This window comes from Pleurodeles waltl, chromosome 2_2 (assembly GCF_031143425.1).
Source record: "Pleurodeles waltl isolate 20211129_DDA chromosome 2_2, aPleWal1.hap1.20221129, whole genome shotgun sequence".
Classification (NCBI taxonomy): domain Eukaryota; kingdom Metazoa; phylum Chordata; class Amphibia; order Caudata; family Salamandridae; genus Pleurodeles; species Pleurodeles waltl.
This window is the reverse complement of record NC_090439.1, coordinates 807863099-807884387: the sequence shown is the minus strand read 5'-3', so window position 1 is coordinate 807884387 and position 21289 is coordinate 807863099. Positions and strand designations below refer to the sequence as shown.

The window sequence follows — 21289 nt, the reverse complement described above, 5'->3', positions numbered from 1 at the left end:
GTGCTGTTTAGGCAGGATTGACAGAAAACTGTTGGAGCAACACAAGCTACGAATCTCAGGTTGATGTTCAATATTTCAATGGGGTTTTTCTGCCACAGACCTATGTCTTTTTTTCCAGGTGTGGTCATCCAGCTTTATTGTGGGAGTGCCATGCTCTAAGTTTTACACCATAAGTCTGGGGAAGTTATATGTTGTAAAGATTGCTGTCATCATTGGTCCCACAGAGACCACATGTAAGGAATTTAAGTTACTTAGGCCTCCCATTGCATTTAGTAATTATTACCACATATTGGCTTCATTAAGCCTTTCTTTACTAGTTTGCTGCCAAACAGCAAGCCTCCATGTTAGGAAAAGTTGACACTCTATCACTGAGTGCTGCCAGCTTTCCAGTAAACCTGTGCCTCATGTTCCCAACCATACAGATCTTTGTCTTGTGTTCGTTGATCTTGACGTCTTTTGAAGCGTTCAATTGAGCAAAATCTGCAAGCACATAGATGTATCTTCTAGGACAGTTACATTTTTTGTGAGTGATGACGAAGTATGCCCAGTTTTCGATGTAGACTTTCAGAAGCAGTTCCTGACCTTACAGAACACCAGAAGAATTTGAAATATTCTGTGTCTCTTTCCGATCCCTGACCCAGACAATTAATATTGATTTCTATTGTTTTTGTTAAAATGGTAGGTTATTTTAATACTGCAAGTTTGCTGCTAGGGTGAATAGGCAAAAAGTGTTTTATTAGGTCAATCTTTCCTGAATCTCACTTGTAGTAGACTTAAGATACCTGCATCCTGAATACAATTATCTAGGAGAAGATATTTCCTCTCTTACAAAAAGTGGCAATTATCCTGAAGTTTAGCAGGTTTAGCTTTCACCCCCTCCTGTCCATAAGCTAGGTATAGTGTTTATACAACCACTTGCCTCAAAGAGTGCGGTAACTACTTAGACCCATTATTGCTGTTTCGACTATAATGTGTTCTCCAATCTCTGAGAGGTCAGCAGGTCTGGCCTCCAATATGTTTGCCCAGGTACCTATAGTGATGGCTGCTGGTGCCAAACCAGGCCTCCAAGAGAAAAGAACATCTCAGTTATGCAAAGCAAACATCAATCTCTCTATGCTGTCACAGATAATTAAATTGTAAGGCATAGATATGGTACTCCTCCTGCCCCCCATCTATGTCCAAAGGAGCTTCAAACCCAGGAAAGGGTAGGCACTCCCAACTGACCCAGCCATTCTTTCTTCAGGCATGATATCCCTAGGAGACGAACTAGAGTTCACCTTTTCAGCTGGATTCAGTAGTGAACACAACTTTCTATCTCTGACTTTAGTGACTGTACTTTGTCCCTTGGGTCCCTAGAAATAAACTTACATTTTCTCCTGTCAAAACGAGGAATAAGCGTGTGGAAACATAGAGGAAGCACTCCTCTATTTTATCAAAGTGTGACAGAAGGGAGTGCTGCATGTGGAGAAATATGCAGACTATCGGGGAGAAAAATGTATACGTGCAAATGCGTATCTGCCTAACATCTGTATACTTTTCCACCTGCGGGAAATTTCCAATGAACACAATCTACAGATTAAAAAAACCTCCAGGAAATATTGACCACTATTGGGATTCCCCGGAGTGTACCAGGAATGCTTTGTGAATCTCTAGAAATTCAGAAATGAGCACAAACAAGAGGAGTAAACCTATGAGTTTTCAACCTGGTCTTTTTGAATCGAGCCCTTAATAAGGCATTTTTAGAACGTAACTAAAGATTTTACCTTAAACATAAACACACACAAAGCAAATGTAATAAAAGAGTTAGCAATACTTTGAATTCTTGATGGTTTACTTAAAGGAAACAAAACACTACAATATTTTTTCATTTTATTTTGGCATCTTTTGATCAAAATGTACATCCACTGGGAACAGAATCAACATCTGCTTATTTTAATCATACTTTGCGCAAATGTATAATTGCGCTTTCTAATAGAAGATCCATCATGGGTCTGTGACACGTCCAGACAATTTTGGTTTTTAAGTCAACACCACTTTGCATGGTGGGAATTTTTAAGGCTATCTATTGGCTAAAATGGAAAGCCTGGCTGAAGGTATCATGCTTAACTCAGCCATTAGGAACTGACGTTTCGGCTATATCGTGTGTCAAATTGCAGGGGCGCTGTTAGACGCTGAAAACACGCGAGATGTGAGAATACTCCCAAACATGCGCCACAAAAGAGGAAAACGGATGTCTTTTCTTGACATTTAGGAATGTGTATTATTTACTTTGAGCACCCAGTTGCCAACTTTTAAATTACTGATGACAGTCATGCCCCGGATGCAGAATTTCATGTTAGTATTTCACTCGACTCTCGGAGCAGAAGTCCATCCGCTGGGCGTGGCCGCCGGCAGAGACCTTCGCTGCTTGTGTCTTTGGTTACTGGAGTACACGCTTTTAGAAGATAGGGATGTAGTTATTAATCTTGGTTCTGTGTCTCTGTGAGATGCACTCCGCGATCCACACGATGTTGCGGCATTCTTGCTCCTTCAGCTTGATGTAGGCATAAAAAACTCCAAAGTGGAACTGATTGATGAACGCCAACACGTTCATTTTGACCTAAAAGATAAATATAACAAATACGTGTTTGTGAAACACAAGTGACGATCGTTTTCCTATCTGAGAGGAAATATGCAGCCTCCTCTTTCTTATCCAGTTATAGGTAGCAAAATCAAAAACTACTCATTCTGAAACATCAGCGCATGTTACAACACCTGGCTTAAGGAGACCTTTGAGCAAACACATGCAGTAACGTATCTTAAATTAAAAACATAAAAGATTTGGTCTTAATGTATTACGAATTGGATTCACATTTTTGTTGAAACATGAACTTCCCTGAATATGACTAGCAAAAGACCATGTTCTTGTGCTTCCATACTATGAAGTTAGAAAAAGACCTTTAGGGCCATACTTATATTCTGTTTGCGCCGGATTTGCGTTGTTTTTTTTAACGCAAATTCGACGCAAAACGAACTCCATATTTATACTTTGGCGTTAGACGCATCTAGCGCCAAAGTTCATGGAGTTTGCGTCATTTTTTAGCGTGGACACCTTCCTTGCGTTAATGATATGCAAGGTAGGCGTTCCCGTCTAAAAAATGACTCCGAGGCATGTGCGCCGTATTTATACTCCCGGGCAAAAATGACGCCCGGGAGTGGGTGGGTCAAAAAAAATGATGTCCAGCCGCTTTTGCGTCATTTTTTAGCGCCTGGTCAGGGCAGGCGTTAAGGGACCTGTGGGCTCGGAAGGAGCCCAGAGGTGCCCTCCCATGCCCCCAGGGACACCCCCTGCCACCCTTGCCCACCCCAGGAGGACGCCCAAGGATGGAGGGACCCACCCCTGGGACATTAAGGTAAGTGCTGGTAAGTATTTTTTTTTTTTTTTTTGTGGCATAGGGGGGCCTGATTTGTGCCCCCCTACATGCCACTATGCCCAATGACCATGCCCAGGGGACATAAGTCCCCTTGGCATGGCCATTGGGCAAGGGGGCATGACTCCTGTCTTTGCTAAGACAGGAGTCATTTCAATGGGGGTTGGGAGTAAAAAAAAATGGCGCAAATTGGGTTGAGGCGAAAATTTTGCCTCAGCCTGACTTGCCCCATTTTTTGACGCCCAAGCTCCATTTTCCCCTACGGCGGCGCTTCCTGGTGTAAGTCATTTTTTTTGACGCACACCAGGCAGCTCCGCCGGCTAACGCCGGCTAACGTCATTGAATAAATACGGCGCCCGCATGGTGCTTCAGAATGGCGTTAGCCGGCGTTAAATTTTTTGACGCACAACTGCGTTGGCGCAGTTGTGCGTCGAAAAGTATAAATATGGCCCTTAGTATTACAGAACTGGGCAATCAAAGATAATCCTGCCAGCCCATGTTGTTATAGAATGTTCTATAGAAGCAAAAACAGTAGCTTCTACAGCTTTATTTGCACCTGTGGAAGCAGACATTACAAAAAGGAACTTAGGTCCATATGTACAAACACATTTTCCCATTGACACAAAATGGGAAATACCCTTTGCTACATCTGGCCCTTAAAGACTAATGTGTGGAACTTACGAAATACTACACCTTTAAGGAGATGTAGAACATTGTTTCACACCATGCTGACTGTATGGTAGAGTGCAGTGGTAACAAAACCTAATGGGTCCCCCTTCAAAGTACATAGAGGGGACCCTCTGGACGTATCCAGGAGCTCTCCGGCCCAGGTACCCTGCTGAGGGGGACCCCTGGAGCTCAGGGCTCCTCGCACTGCGGGAGCTGCTGGGACCTTTGTTACATCCGTGGAAGAGTGTCCTTGTCACCTGGACCACTCTAATGCCTCCGTGCTGTGGGCATTCAGAAGTGCCAGGTATACTGGGTTGCGGTGGGACTGCCAAATTTATTGCTGGGCAAAGGATGCTTTTTCTTCGTTTATCAAACGAACATCATGAGTTTCAGGAATGGGGCGTGGATAAGGCCTATACACTGCCCTTTCAAAGATGATTGACTGTTCATTGGTTTTCATTTAAGATTCCCAATACTTATCCACACAAACAAGGAATCCATTTTCAGTTCCTCAATTAAAGTTTTGTCAGATGTTTAGGATGTGCTTCATAACTAACTAGCCACCTGGAATTTGCCTTTATATCAATGGTCCCTCGATCTGAAGTCGGATAAGTGTTTCTGTTTGTGTCCCAGAGCAGGCAACCCCATCTGAACTGCATCCTACTGCACATTATTCTGTTCTCCTGTTATATGGTGTACTGATTTTGACAATCGTCCAGACCTCCATCCTGGAATGGTGTTCCTGGTATACATGATGGACTAAGCCTTCTGACCGGCACTGCTCAGATTGGCACCATTGCTACAGAAGTGTACCTTGATGTGCTCCAGATGTTTAGGTGATAACTATGCTACAGTTAATACTTTTTCCCAGGTATTGTAAAGCCCACTCATCGACTGCCTCTTTGTAGATTCATCCCTCTACCTTGTCTTCTCTTAGGATTAGCGTACCTCAGTGTCATGTAACTATGCAAAACTTTGCTTTAAACTTTGTCTAAAACCTGTGAGAAACTTTGCCTCTTTACTCCCTGTGTGGGACATGTCTGTCCCACCCAAGCCACGGGGTTGTCTGTTCTGCTCTGTGCTGTCTGTGCTGTTCCAGTCCACCTTTTCCCTTTCCTGGGTTCACTATCTGTTTTGTACAAGTACTCCATGAAACTGTGTTTCTTTAACTACTTCGATTGCCTTCTATACCACAACATAAGACAAAGGGTGCTCTTTTAGGAGACACTCTAATGAAGGTACTGCTTGTGGTAATATTGTGCTTATTATTTTGACCTTGATCTATGAGCTCAGACCACAACACAGGGTCACTTGATACATTGATTGGTCATGAGCTTGAACATCCCAATTGGCAGGGCTCATTGTTTGAGTGGGAATTCCATGCAAATCCTAAATGATGTTCGTTGGGTTTAGTGAGTTCCTGACAAGGTACTCTTAACACTAGACATAAAATAAATTTTGTAAACATGCCAACCCCATGGGAAGACAACAAGAAGACCTTACCTGTAGGCTTCTGGCAGAGAATCAGAGTGGCCCCATTGATCAGAGAAAGGCTGTTTAAAGCAAGGTAGCACCGTAGGCCTTTTGAGTCCCACTGTTATACTGATGGTGAAGGTCTGTGCACGTGTAGCGGTACAATGTGCACATGATTGTACTGACTGCATGTCCCCAACCAGTGAAGTCTGGCTTGGTGTTCCCACGCCTGAAGCATGTGGGTGCAGACACATCAAGCTTGTTGTAATCAAGTGGCTGTACCACTCTGTCCGACATGCTTTCAGACCCAGCAAGGTCCCCAGCTCAGTCTTTGCTCGAACACTATGATAATTTCCCTTACTCTGTTTGAGGTGATTTTTAAAATTGTGTTAGATTTGTACCACTTTCGCTGGTAGGTGGTTTTCTGCATGTAGGAAACGTTCTGTAAAGATCTTCCTTTTGCTGAAGTTCAATTAAAGCCACAATGTTTAAGTGTTGAGTTGCACATACATATGTTTATATGGACTTCAATAGAGCTTGACTGCACATACACTCCTTGCCCCACATCTTAATGTTGGATTTTCTACTGTGACTTGAGATAATGCTAAATTACGGACATTTCTAAAGTTCGGTGTTTTACATATCTGGGTTGCTTTGGCTTTGTCACTAAGCATTATGATACTCATTTCGGTTTGCCTGGTGCCTATATGTAAGTGATATAGAAATGTAAGTATCTCAGGCTTTTTCCTTTGCATCACATTTCTCTAGAGCCTAATCCATTGTCAATCACTTGCAACCAAATACCTTTTCTTAAATCCATCACAAAGTGTTCACAAAGTAGCAGACCAAATCTTGATTTTTCATAGTGACAGTAGCATGAAAACTGACTTTGCTAAAATATACAACTCTAGAGGATCTAAGGGCCAGATGTAGGTAGGTTCCAAATTGCGAGTTGCAATTTGCGAGTCCCATCGACTCGCAAATTGCAACTCGCAATTTGGAATGCAGAAAGGTGTCTCAGACACCTTCTGCGAGTCGCTATGGGGTCGCAAAGACCCACCTCATTAGTATTAATGAGGTGGGTCGCAATTTGCGACCCCATAGCGACTCAGGGCACTCACGGGGATGGAGGCCTGCTGGGAACAGCAGACCTCCATGTCCGTGACTGCTTTTAAATAAAGCAGTTTTTTTTTTCAAAGTGCAACCCGTTTTCCTTAAAGGAAAACGAGCTGCACTTTGAAAAATAAACCGAAACCTTTTGTTTCGTTATTTTTCAGGGCAGGTAGTGGTCCACTGGACCACTGCCTGCTCTGAAAAATTATTATTTGGTCCAGTCACAAAGGGGAAGGGGTCCCAAAGGGACCCCTTCCCGTTTGCGAGTGGGTTACCATCCACTTCAAGTGGATAGTAACTGCGAGTCCATTTGCGATCGCGGTCACAAATGGAATTGCATACCACTGCGACTTGCAAATAGGAAGGGAACACCCCTTCCTATTTGCGACTCGGAAATGCATTTTGCGAGTCGGTTCCGACTCGCAAAATGCATTTCTGCATAGCAAAGACGCATTTGCGACTCGCAAACGGCGATTTTCGCCGTTTGGGAGTCGCAAAGTCTTTGCTACATCTGGCCCTAAATGTTTAAAACGGTGGTTCTCTTCCAACTAATGATCCTTGGTGTCCTTGTAGCAGTTTCATCATTGTTGAAGTAGTACAGCTGCAGTTTGTTTATATTTATTTTAAAGTTTCTTACCTCATGTTCAAAGAACTTGTCTTCCAGTGTTTTATCCTCTGTTCCAGTTTCTATTCCTTCAAATAAAGCCTTGTACTCCTTGCAAAATAACAAAATATAATGTCAGCGTTTCACAGCAAAGAACATACAACTTAGTGGTAATACCAACACACCACGAGATAAATAGTTTTTATATCTTCAACAAGTTCTAAGACTCGAAATGAAAATCACCAGCCCCAAGGGTATAAAATTGCCAATGATTTCTTACATCACTTTCACGTGTGTTAACACACATCATGTGTTTTTTAATTTCGATACGGGAGAAATACATATAACTGACAGAGACCCAAAGGGCTACCACTCACTTTGGAGGGTTGTGGGCGAGACACGCTGCCTCGTGCAGGTTTCATCGCCCACGCTCACAATGGCAAAGTGAGTAGGTTACAGCACTGGGAAAGGATTGCAAGATATGCAACTGCAAAATTTACATGGATAACAAACGAATATATAGATATAAATAGTCACACAACAGAATAGTTCACATTGAGCATTCCAGGCACGGGGCTGGTCAGCTTGAGTATATATACAGAGGAGAGAAAGGTTAAGTTCTGTCTTGAGATTTATAAGTGTTGCTGCTATCACAAATACAGCAAAAGGTAACTTTAAATGGAGTACTACAGGAATTTTGTATTGTGTTTTCCAACCATTGTTTTGTGAGCTTCTATGATTAGTTGTGTGGTGCTGCAGGAGTGGTCAGTGAAGTAGAGTTTTTCCGCTAGGTAATCAGGTAGTTTTCTGTGAATCGCCTTATGGTAATGCAAAGTGCTTTGAATATGGTGCATACTGGTGGAAGGCAGTGAGAGTAGAGGAGCTGCCTGCATGACAGGAGGTTCGAGTGGGATGAGAGTGCTATCAGGAAAATCCATACCAGCGATGAGGGTGTTGTCCTGTTGACTGGCCTTAGGATGGGGACTTGTGTGGAACTTGGGAGCACTATAGATATATTTACTCTCACTTAGGAAACTGACTTGGTGCAAGGATGTGTGTGGCTTTCATACTGACATGGTCTTCAGAGGAAAGGGATGGTAATTGTAGAGGCCAGGAAACGTGGGAGTTGCAGAGATGGTAGGCCTGAAATTGCCTTGTTGCAGTTTTCTGAGCCAATTCACTTTTTGGAATAGCAGCTTGCCAACAGTAATGAGTGTGGATTTCTTTATGTGGCTTTAGTTTATGGGATCTAATTATTAACCCCTTCTCGTCCATGCCTTTTCCCCCTCAGGTACCAGGTCTTTTTTGGCCATTTGGGGCAGCTCGTGCCTAGACCCTTATAACTTTTTGTCCACATAAGCCACCCACGCCAAATTTCCTTTTTTCCAACATCCTAGGGATTCTAGAAGTAACCAGAGTTTGTGGGTTCCCCTGATGGAGACCAAGAAATTAGCCAAAAAACAACAAAAACATTTTTTTTATTTTAAAAAAATGGGAAAAAGGGCTTCAGAAGAAGGCTTGTGTTTTTTCCCCTGAAAATGGCATCAACAAAGGTACTAAAATCACCATCTTCCCAGCTTTCAGGAACAGGCAGACATGATTCAGAAAATCACATTTTTCAACACAATTTTGGCATTTTACTGCGACATACCCCATTTTTACTATTTTGTGGGCTTTCACCCTCCTACAGTGACAGAAATGTGTGTGAAGCCAATGCTGGATCATGGAAAGCTAAACATTTCTAAAAAATAGACACAATTCTAAATTTAGCAAGGGGTGATTTGTGTAGATCCTACAAGGTTTTCCTATAGAAAATAACAGCTTAAATAAAAAAATATTGAAATTGAGTTGGAAAAAACAGCCATTTTTTTCCACGTTTTACTCTATAACTTTTTCCTGTGATGTAAATTTTTTTAAAGTAATATACCGTTACGCCTGCTGGACTCTTCTGGTTGCGGGGATATATTGGGCTTGTAGGTTCATCAAGAACCCTAGGTACCCAGAGCCAATAAAAGAGCTGTTCCTTGCAATGGGTTTTTCATTCTATACCAGGTATACACCAATTCATCTGCTGAAATATAAAGAGTGAAAAATAGGTATCAAGAATACCATTGTATTTCCAAAATGGGCACAAGATAAGGTGTTGAGAAGCAGTGATTATTTGAACATCTCTGAATTGCGGGGTGCCCATACTAGCATGTGAATTACAGGGCATTTCTCAAATAGTTGTCTTTTTTACACATTGCCTTACATTTAGAAGGAAAAAATGTAGAGAAAGACAAGGGGCAATAACACTTGTTCTGCTATTCTGTGTTCCCCCAAGTTTCCTGGTAAAAATGGAACCTCACTTGCGTGAGTAGGCCTAATGCCTGCGTCAGGAAATGCCCAAAACACAACATGGACACATCACATTTTCCCAAAGAAAACAGAGCTGTTTTTTGCAAAGTGCCTAGCTGGGGATTTTTGCCTCTAGCTCAGCCAGCACATAGGGACACCTACCAATCCTGTGCCTTTTTTAAAACTGGACACCTAGGGGAATCCAGGATGGGGAGATTTGTGGGGCTCTCACCAGGTTCTGTTACCCAGGATCATTTGTAAACCTCAAAATTGGGCCAGTAAAACACTTTTTCCTCACATTTCGGTGACAGAAAGTTCTGGAATCTGAGAGGAGCCACAAATTTCCTTCCACGCAGCAGTCCCCCAAGTATTCTGATAAACATGGTACCTCACTTGTGCCCCAAAACACTATGTGGACACATCAAAATTATCACATACAAAACTACCTGTTTTTGCGGGGGTGCACCTGAGTTTTTGGTCCTGGGCTTCGCAGCCATATAGGTAAACCTACCAAACCCAAACATTTCTGGAAACTAGACACCCGAGGGAATCCAGGGAGGGGTGACAGAATCCTCAGCTAACCTCAAATTTAGCTAAAAAAAATCACATTTTCCCCACATTTCTGTGTGGTATCACCGCACTGGGACAAATTTCCTACCACCCAAAGTACCCCTCAGTCTCCCGGTAAAAATGATACCTCACTTGTGTAGGTGGGCCAAGTGCCTGTGACAGGGAAGAGCCAAAAACATGTCGAAATTGAGGGGGAACCAAAGCGGGCCCAAAAGGGCAGTTTGAAACAAAAACATTTTAAGACTGACAAGTGGGGCAGAATTGTTATTGGTATAGATGAGACAATGCTGGGGAGTAGGAATTTTGTAGATTCCTGCAGATTCCAGAAGGTTCCATCACAAAAATGTGGGAAAAAATTGTTTTTTCCAGCAAAGTTGGAGGTTTGCAGGGCATTGTGAGTAAGAAAATGGTGCGGCTGCATGTGAAGCACACAACCCTGGACTCACCCAGATGTTTCTTTTTCAGATGTGTCTAGGTCTTGTGGATATTTCTACATTGCAGTGTCCCATCACACCCCAATTTTATTTTTTTAATTCCCTGGCATCTAGTAGGCTTTCTGCCCCCCCGGGGAGTGGATCGGGGGTAATTGTCCCATCTGCCCACTAGTGGGCAGAACAACTTTGGCCCCATTTATTTGGGGTGGGGGTATGGCCATACCTGAGCCTCTTTTTTTGAAAAAAAAAAATCTTCTGTGGTCTCTGGTGGGCTTTCTGCCCCCCTGGGCGGGCAGATGGGTCTTCCAAAAATAGGCCGATCTGCCCCCAATGGGGGCAGATATGGCCACCAGTAATGTGCCCCCCTGAGGAGTGACCCTTGCCCAAGGGGCTGCCCCCCCAAACAAAACACACACATACACACACACACACCAATCACTGGTGCCTAAGTGGTTTCTGCCCCCCGGGGGCAGATTGGCCTAATAGAAATAGGCTGATCTGACCCAAAGGGGAGCAGAAATGGCCTAAAATAAATTTGCCCCTAAGGGGTCGCTCCCCTTGTGTGAAATTGGTGCACAAAAAAAAAATCCCTAGTGCCTAGTGGTTTCTGCCCCCCTTGGGGGCAGTTCGGCCTAATAAAAATAGGCCTAGCTGCCCCCAAGGGGGGCAGAAATGGCCTATAAAAATCCCTGGTGTCTAGTGGTTTCTGCCCCCCTTGGGGTCAGATTGGGCAAATAAAAATAGTCTGGTCTGTCCCCAAGGGGGGCAGAAATGGCCTAAAGACAACTTGCCCCCCCCCTGGGGAGCGGCCTTTGTGTAAGTGGTCGCTCCCCACATATAAAAAAATATATATATATATACATATATATATATATATATATATATCTCCCTGGTGTCTTGGGGTTTCTGCCCCCCGGGGGCAAATCCGCCTAACTAGATTAGGCCAATCTGCCCCCGGGGGGGCAGAAAAGGCCTAAAAATAATTTGCCTAAAAAAAATTCCCTGGTGTCTAGGGACATTTCTGCTGCCCGATCGCATTTCTGCTGAGAGAGACATGAAAGGAGAGGAAAGACCCTTCTTCTCCTTTCATGCCTCTCTCGCCCCCTCCATGTGATCGGAGGAGAAATGCTTTTGCATTTCTCCTCCAATCTGCGCTGGAAGCTCGCTCGCTGACATCATCAGACGCCATGGGGGGGTCAGGGGTGGGGTGAGGTGGAAGAGGAAGCGATTCCCCTTTCATCCCTGCCCAGGGGAAGGGGGTGCTTGGCCATCTGGGGGAGCGCAAGCACTCCCCCCGGGGGCCCACAGCGGGATGAGCTTGTCTCGTCCTCGGCACCAGGCAACCGTTGCCGAGGGCGAGACCAGCGCATCCTGGGCACTTATGTGAAGACCCAAGAGCAACAGAGTAACATAGTATATATTAACAGATCGGCAAAGTCTATGAATGCATTAGCTAATGATAGCAGTAGACAGGTCTTGGAAAAATCTATTTTAATGGACATCAAATTCAGCAATAATTGTAGCAAAAGTATATAAATAAACGTAAAAGATCCTTTAAAAGTATGTCCACGATGTGTAGATTTATAATAATGAACAGAGGGAGCATACAAATGGCAGGTCACATCCAGAGGCTGGTTGAAATTTCATAAGTCTGAGGATAGCTCCTAGATTTAGATGCATTATCTGAGGTACTAAACGAATGACATTCAGAACTAAATTTAATGTAGACAGTGTTTTAGGTGTATGTCATCTGCATGTTGGTAAAAGGAGATATCTTGATCGGCAAAGAGCCACCATCAGAGGTCCATTTAGACATTTGGGGGCATATTTATACTCCGTTTGCGCCGAATTTGCGTCGTTTTTTTCAACGCAAATTCGGCGCAAAACTAACGCCATATTTATACTTTGGCGTTAGACACGTCTAGCGCCAAAGTATGAGGAATGAGCGTAATTTTTTTGCGTGAACGCCTTCCTTGCGTTAATGAGATGCAAGGTAGGCGTTCCCGTCTAAAAAAATGACTGAGACGCAAATGCGTCGTATTTATACTCCCGGGCAAAAATCACGCCCGGGAGTGGGCGGGGCAAAAAACCCCGCATTTGCGCCTCTTTTTAACGCCTGGGTCAGGGCAGGCGTTAAGGGACCTGTGGGCTCAAAATGAGCCCAGAGGTGCCCTCCCATGCCCCCAGGGACCCCCCCTGCCACCCTTGCCCACCCCAGGATGACACCCAAGGATGGAGGGACCCATCCCAGGGACATTCAGGTAAGTTCAGGTAAGTATAATTATTTTTTTTTTAAATAATTGTTTTGGGCATAGGGGGGCCTGATTTGTGCCCCCCTACATGCCACAATGCCCAATGACCATGCCTAGGGGATATAAGTCCCCTGGGCATGGCCATTGGGCAAGGGGGCATGACTCCTGTCTTTACTAAGACAGGAGTCATGTAAATGGCATCTGGGCGTCGTTAAAAATGGCGCAAATCGGGTTGAGGCGATTTTTTTGCCTCAACCTGACTTGCCCCATTTTAAGACGCCCTAACGCCATTTTCCCCAACGCCGGCGCTGCCTGGTGTACGTGGTTTTTTTCCACGCACACCAGGCAGCGCCGGTCTGCTAGCGCCGGCTAACGCCATTCAATAAATACGGCGCCCGCATGGCGCTTCAGAATGGCGTTAGCCGGCGCTAAACTTTTTGACGCTAAACTGCGTTAGCGCAGTTTAGCGTCAAAAAGTATAAATACAGGCCTACATATCATGAGGGAAAGGATGGTGCCTTGAGTGACTTTGGATATGAATGGGAGTAGGCATGCTGAGAAATCTATGGTAGCAACCATTTAGTGTCTGTTTGTCAAAAAAGAGGCAATCAAGAGTGTTGAATAATACTTGGTGGTCAATAGTGTGGATTCCACTGGATGGCCGAGAAGAACAAAGGGGCAGTGGTGCCCTTTGTCTGTGATTCACAGGACATTATTAGTGACTAGAAGGGTTGTGGTCTCCAGGCTATATTGATATTAGAAGCCAGATTCATACTTTTGCAATAGGTTGTGCTGGTCAATATGTTTTTGAAGCTGTAGTGCTGTGTCTTTTTAAAGGAACATGCACAAATGAATGAAGGGGCAGTAGTTTGTAAGATCATCAGGGTACAGATTATTTTTTTTAGCAAAGCTAGTATGGGTCTGGTTTTCAGACCCGATGGATGTGATCCAGTATTGGAGGAGGTGTTTATTATTACCTGGAAGGGATTTCATGGTAGAGAAAAAAACATGTTCTTATTGTAGTACGTTGCTTTGAAAAACTGAAGTTGGTAAAGTTGTTCATGGTGAATGGCTCATCTAAGATTTTTCTAATTATCTGTACACCTAAGCCGTGCCTAGCATATTCTCATGTACATCAGTATTCTCAGCATATGTCATGAGCAACAATTTGGGTGCAAGATGCTATTCTGCAGAACAAAGCCAATTGATAAAATATGCAACATTCCAATTCATCATTACATTTAAACATTATGTAAGTTTATATCTTAAAATGAAGCACAATACCACAATACTTTGCCTTTTTCTAGAAGTGAGAGCATTTCTATCATAGTGTGGCCTAGGGCACGTTTTCACAAAGAAAACTGTACAAGCTAATCTTAGGTGCAAACATTTCTATCTTCTTTGTACAAAATGTAAAATAATTTGTAAATTGAATTACTGGCAATTAAATTATAGCAATTTTGTGTAATTATGCTTGCTAGCAAATGTACTCCTACTGAGTCTGTAAAGGCACTGTTCTAACTACGTTCCCCTATGTGTGTTTTATAAGATACCTTACTGCATCTCGTGATGGATAACATATTGAAATACTTATTTTTGTTCTCTGGTAGGTAGTATGCTGAGTGGTGCACATATGTGTATGTATAGGTTTTACATACTGCAAAGTAGGATGCTGCTGTTTTCACTTGTTCATAGTCCTCTGCATTGGCAAGCAGTTGCAGACCCTCAGGGTAGAGAGAGCCACATGTTGGATACAGCTTCTCTCGGTCTTCTTTACTCAGCTCAGTGCCAAAAGAATTAATGGTGATGATGAAAGCACGCCGGTCCGCTTCAAACTGTTTGTAGGAGACAAAACCACATGGAGACTAGTTGGATGACTCATTTTGTGTGCAGTTCAGTCATAGGCATGCTCAAACATTATTCAAATTCATCAGACCAGTCCTGTGTCAACCAGACACTACTAGCTATCCCTGTGCACCAACTAAGTCATGGAATTATTTCTCTCACTCAGTATACTTTACTCATGACAACCTTCAAAGCATCCTATGCTCTCTAAACCCTCTTCCTTTCCACTTGTAACCCTATCCCTGGGTCACCCCATGTTCTTGTTAACACTGAGTTTTACTAATAAATATTAACGTATTCTGAGTGTTGAATTTTCATAGAAAATGTATTAGTGTAGATAAAAATAATGCATGCATTTGAAGGTGCGCCCACCTGAGTGGCCGCTAGTGTTCATGAAGTGTACTTATAAATAGCTTATTAATATGAAATGTTGATCTTATGTTTTATTAATGTAGTAATATGTCATATTAAGGGTTATGTATTATGTATTAGCTTTAATAATCATAGGCCTTAACTTAACGAGGTCTTGGGCCTAGTTGCACGGCCTCATGTCAAGCTGCATTTCTTAATCGACTTATAAAATGGCTGTTTAAAGAATTAAATTCTGATTTCGACTGTGCTGACCAAGTGCTCATAGCTTAAAATCTTTCTGATGAGAACTGCTTGCTAGAAGATGATGTACTAGCTAGGATACAATGTTTAATGTAGTATGTGTAAAATTGACCTTCCCAGGAGAAGCCAATGGATGCACTGACTGGAGTATAAGCTGCAACAATATTGATACTTGACAAGTCAAACTATGGGAACAGGAGAAGAGGAGCCAATCATCGACATGTGAACTGTGTACTAGTGAGACTTGCAGATTTGGACTAACTGCAAACATGCGATTCTTTGACCAAAAAGGATGTGGGAAGTAGTTTTAGAAAATCTAACTTGGCCAGTCTGCACCGAGAGGAGATGCAGCATTCTCCCCATTCTTCTTCAGAGTATAGCTATTCTTTTCCACCAAACTGCATGAAGAGACTTTGCTTTTTCTGAACTTTAATGCTATATCATGATGCCTTGCTGACTGAACTGATGTCCTATTGACGAAGACTGTCACAGCGTGCTGAACTATATTGAGGACAGGTATGAAGACAATGTTACTGATTGTTAGGTCTATTTGCTTTTGTTTCTTGGTATCAACCACTACTTTTGAAAGAGCCATAGTTAGACGTTTTTTTCCAAATTTGTGTTGACTAAATTGTTTTGCATGAAGTCTGAACAAGCAATTCTAATCTGATGTTAGTTAGGGTTCTCACTGATGATATTCACTACATGTAATAACAGTTGATGTATTTTCTTTGCTGAATCTAAATGTATGTTATTTCATTAGAATGTGTAGTGGCTCAAGCTTTAATTAGATTGCGACTCTTTCAGCGCTTTGGTCAGCCAGTCTTGTATCTGTATGCTTATCATTTGATTTTAAGATTAAGTTACGTGACACTAGCATTTTTAATATAGGGAAAAAAACATTGTAACTTTTACACCAAAATGTGGTTATTCATGGCCGCGAGGTCAGGGTGAGTGGAAATGATTGACTACTATTGATTATTGATATCATTGATTGTTATTGCTATTGATTTGTATTGGTATGGGGTTACATGGTGGGAACTACTCGGAGCGCAAAAGGTCCATCAGCCTATTCGCGTCCCCTTGTAAGTTCACTTATTAAGGTCCGACGCGCTACCATTCTTTACCTTCGAATCCTGCCTCTTCCACACTAAATCCTCATTCTCTCATCCAACCATCTCCTCCCTCTACAGTTGTCTTTTGAAAATACCCCAACATCATAGCAAGTGCCACCCTGACTGTAAAACATCCACCGCTAGCCAGCCTAAGAATCTACCAATGCACGTCAGAGGTTGAGGCAGGTTGGTCCACCAAGTAAGTCCAATCACATAAATTAGGATGAGAAAAGTTGCATTGTTTATGTTGCTCATGTGTCAAAAGGGCACCGACAGTAGTGTACACAGCGGGCACAAATACATGCCATAAACAGCAGCCATTCATGTGTTGCAGACTTGCAGCACTGGCCACACTCACAGGCTGTTGAGCCTGTGAGTTGTCTCACTTTCTCCAGGAGGGGGGCAAGCTGCACCAGCTCTCTTTTTTGAAGGATACCTCTCTCTCTCTCCCCTTCGAAATAGTGGCGGTCAAATGTAGTAGAGTCTGGAGTGATTGCATTCAGTCTGTTTAAGTAGTGTAAAATTGAGAATTCACGTAATTCCTTTGTCACTGGCTTTAATCCTTGGTTGATTGTTTCATCTAAAATTAGCTAAGGAGTCCACCTCAGTTCATCTTCTGCAGTGTCAGTCTACTAGGAGGCTTGCACTTTGTTGCTTAGCATTTCACTATGGTAAGGCAACAATTATTTTGAAGATGGTTACTTAACATATTTGAAATCCTAACTTTAGTGTATGAGTAAGAGAAGCCCAGGGCAGTAAAGGGGTAGACACTGAGGTTAGGTAGGAAAAAGAGAAGAGGAGGAGCAGGCCTATTAATTCATGTCTTTGAGTGTGTTGCACTGTACCTCCTAACGTGTTTCTGCACAAAGTGACCTATGAATCTGTAATTTCTTTATGTAACATATTTGAGTATTTTGTCTGTCAGATAATCAAACCAACACAAATTCTCAATAGCGTGAGGCTGTGTATTCACTGTGATTAGTTTCTTATCTTTTGACACATTCTAGTTTACTAGGCTACTGATATTCACACAGGTATTCAAGTATTGAGTTCTAAGGCATTGATCTGCACTGCTATTTTTAGATCTCTGGACAGAATTAATATCAAATGGCGAATTTTCCCCATCTTTGCTAGGAGACTCGATACTATAAACGTTCGATTACCCTCCCGTTCCTTCTGTATTAAGATTTCACGTCCCCCGATCTACACATGCATTATCTTACCCCTCTATTTTGTCTTACCTGTAGTAATTCTTCCCTGGTCCCCATATTTTCTGGAATTCCCCGGGGCACTCTCTACTTTCTTTAAAAACCCTCTATGCCTTAAGGCATTGGTCCATGCCCACGTGTCACTCAGTTCCCATATCTCTAGCAATGTCTCTCTTTGCACTCATATGACTCAGGATCCACAGGGTTAGTTTGGAAGAGTCTTAGCCTGGTCCATATTGCTACTTTCATCTTGTGCACAAGAGCTGCATCACAGTTTTTGCTTGGTCATCCTTCTTCCTAGGGCCTTTTGAGAGAGGTGGTGCCATGTACAGTGCTCAGTTTGTAAAAGAATAAGTGCCAGGGTCCAAAGTTTTGCTCAGAAGCTTATTGCTGGTACTACTGAAGGTCAGGGCGCCGAATACCAAGGCTGCATAGTCTTGATTACACTTGATGCTTCTTTAATCCACCACAAGACACTCCCTGCCTCTCTATCTCACTTTTGAAGGTTCTTATTCATCCCTGCTTTCTCCCCCGTTACTGCTTTTCTCTTCTACCTTCTTCTGTCCCCCTTTTTTTTATTTTTCTTTCTGTTGCCCTAGATCAAGGTTTGTTAAGGCATAATAAATACTTGTCCCAAAAGTGAGTGTCAGTGGGCCCCTTTTTGTAGCTGTCCACGTGTTTAGTGTGGTGCCTACAAAATGATGCAGCCGGCTGTGTCATAGGCTTTTTTTCATATTTAGCCACGCTGCACCGCACCAGAGATGCTATGAACCATGGCTTAAAAGCATTGACAAAGCCAATAAGTCTTAAAGGTGAGACCTATTGGCTTTGCAACGGCTTGTTTTCCTATGGTATCTTATTCCAGCTGTGCAGAGTTCTCCATAGCACAGAAGTACACACTTAGGGTATGAGATCCTCTATGCATGTGCACACTTTTTTCCGTTCTCACACTATTTTTCTCCATGAAGAAAGCCCTGTTCTCCCACCCCTATCAAATCTGCAGTGGCCCGTTTCCCTCCCCCCATAGAAAGTGAGGTATGCCAGCCCCTGTGTTAGAGTAAATGTACAACTTCATGCAGGGTGGAAAGTGTAGTGGGAGGAATTTAGGAATGCCCAAAAACGTATACATTTGTGAACATTCACAGACTTCCAAGCCAGCATATACCTTGGAATGCCCAACTCTCGTCCCTTGAGTGGGATTTATGGCTGCAGAGATCTTAACATTTAGGAGATCACCAGCCCCCCATTAAGAGGATTATGCCGGCCAGGAATCCTGTTGAGAATTCCTGGCAGGCATTAAAAAGGCAACTCTGTAAATTAACTGATGCAGAAAGGTCAAGTGCGACTTACCCTGAGGATTGGGCACATTATGTCCTCTGTCGTCCCTCCTTGTGATTTGCAGAAGGCATAAAATGCTTCCAGGTAAGCCTAAAGAAATCAAGATATTATTTTTTATATATTCTTGGAAATATGCCCAGAGAAATGTTGAATATATCACTTTGGGCTCTATAAATAATAACCACGGCATGTATTTTAAATGTTTGATGCTTTATAAAACACCTTATTGATTAAATAAATAAATGTAATTGTTTCTCCTATAATCATTTTGAAAGGGTTAAGAGCCAACATAGATGCTACTGAACTATTTGCACAATTGACTGAAGTAATAATATTCGGCTATCCACCAGAGGGATACCGCTCCGCCAGACTATGAGCTGCCCATGTTCCCACTTCCTGGGAGGCTCTAGGAACACCAGGTGATTTTTCCCAGCATACATCCACACACACTCAAACTGCAGAAACCATGGTGTTGCGGCTATTGACTGAGGTACAACCGGGCAACTTGGAACACCATGGGAGAGCATGCATTGCTCCCCTGGAGCTCAAGGACCTACCCTACACCAGACTCACTCCTGACTCACTCTCCTCAGCACCAACCCCCTATGGCCCTTCTCAGATTTATCACCTGCTCTCAGCAGGTGGTAAATCTAAAATTTTTAACCATGCAGAAAAGGACTATTTCCTGGTCCAACTGTTTATAGAGAACAGACATAAAGGCTAATACTGCTGGTCATTTTCAGGTCCCTAACCTAACCATAGCTACAACAGTTTGTTTATATTTCGTTGTTATACAAAAAGCACTGTGCTATTCTTGCGACTAGCTCCATACAACATACTAATCTCATTAATACTCTTTAATATTTGTAGATTATCGGAGCACAATTTTTCCACACCAGCAAATTATGTATGTTCCTATCACAAAATTGTTGTACAGGGGCGTAGCTTCCATTGGTGCAGCATGTGCAGTGGCACCAGGGTCCAGAGGAGCCCACTGAACCTTGAATGTTGCTGTATTTTATCATTCAAACAGCAGCCAGAGGGCCTTTCCTTCTGTGCACTGCAACCCACCACACACTATCTACTATACTGGTGTGCTCGTCTCTCAGCTGTGCTCTCTGACCTTGATGGGCATAGGCAGGGCAGGACTGGCTGTACCGTGCATCAGGCGTTTCCCTGGGCGGCTGGAGAGGTGGGGGACCGGTTTTGTTACTGGGGGCCAGTTTTGCAGCAGTGCTGTCATCCTACATCCAGCAGTTTTCAGGCAACAATAAAAGTGTGAAGGTTACTACCTCTGGTGATTAATCTGGAGAGAGATTGGAGTTTTGTCTATTGGCAGTTTTGACTAACCTAAAGTAATGCAGAGGGTTAATATGCCTGCTGCAAAGAATGTGTACTATGCAGATCACAGAATTGTATTTAATGTGCATATGTCAATGGTTAATGCCTTTGTCAGACAGCCTTTTGTAACTTGTGTTCCAAAGCTTGCAATCATATTATGGCACAGTGAGGTATGAACTGCCATCAAAGAACTACATGCAAACTGCATGGTATAGGTTTGAAAGATATGTGTTTTCCCCAGTATTTCATTATCTTAATGTTACTAAAAGTCGCTGGTTTTGGTAGAAATACATTATTATTAGTAAATCCAACCCCAATTACTGTGTTAGATTTTTAATCATGAGTTTGTGCTTCTCCAGACCAAACACTCGTAAAAAAATGCCTCCTACCTGTATGGATGACATGTAAATCCTAGACCCGGTATTCCCTTTTGTCTTATGTCACATTTCCTATACACTGATTTACATATGTGTGACTCATTGTCTTGTATGTGTGTGTGATGTATAGTATTCTGACATCCTACACTGGTAATAGAGGTGTGGTAATGCAAATGAAGCACATTTAAGAGAGGGGCTATGGAGAGGAGAGGGGCACTGATAATGAGAGAATCATTGAAGAGCTCCAACAATCATTGTTGTATCCAGGTGCACTCTAAGGTGATCATTTACTATGCTTTTAAAGCTAATACAGTTGAATATATGGTAGTAGGAGTAGTAGTAGTAGCTTTTATTGCATAATTACTTAAAGTCATTGCATAAAATACAATACAAATGCTTTACCATAAAATACCTCTAGATAAATGCAATCTCCTCAGCCTCACTGCATTCGAATGCAAATATCAGTGTGAAGAGTGCAAAATGTGCTAGAATCAGAGGCCTGTCCTTGTTATCCATTCTAATTTACTTTAGGCATGTGCGCATTCTACCTATAATGCTGTCTGCATGTCTGTGTGGATACTCAAGCAAAAG

The 21289-nt window shown here is 42.8% G+C and overlaps 1 protein-coding gene across 1 annotated transcript in view; it reads right to left on the bottom strand.

The window, feature by feature from the left end:
- Positions 1-1855: 1855 nt before the first annotated feature.
- ATP6V0D2 (ATPase H+ transporting V0 subunit d2) overlaps positions 1856-21289 on the bottom strand; it is a 56749-nt gene continuing 37315 nt past the window's right edge. Inside the window, exons 5-8 of the mRNA XM_069220435.1 lie at positions 18993-19070; positions 14521-14697; positions 7303-7380; positions 1856-2599 (exon numbers count right to left, since the gene is read on the bottom strand). Coding sequence (XP_069076536.1) covers positions 2438-2599; positions 7303-7380; positions 14521-14697; positions 18993-19070 — 495 coding nt within the window. The 3' untranslated portion in view covers positions 1856-2437. The remainder of the gene's footprint in view (positions 2600-7302; positions 7381-14520; positions 14698-18992; positions 19071-21289) is intronic.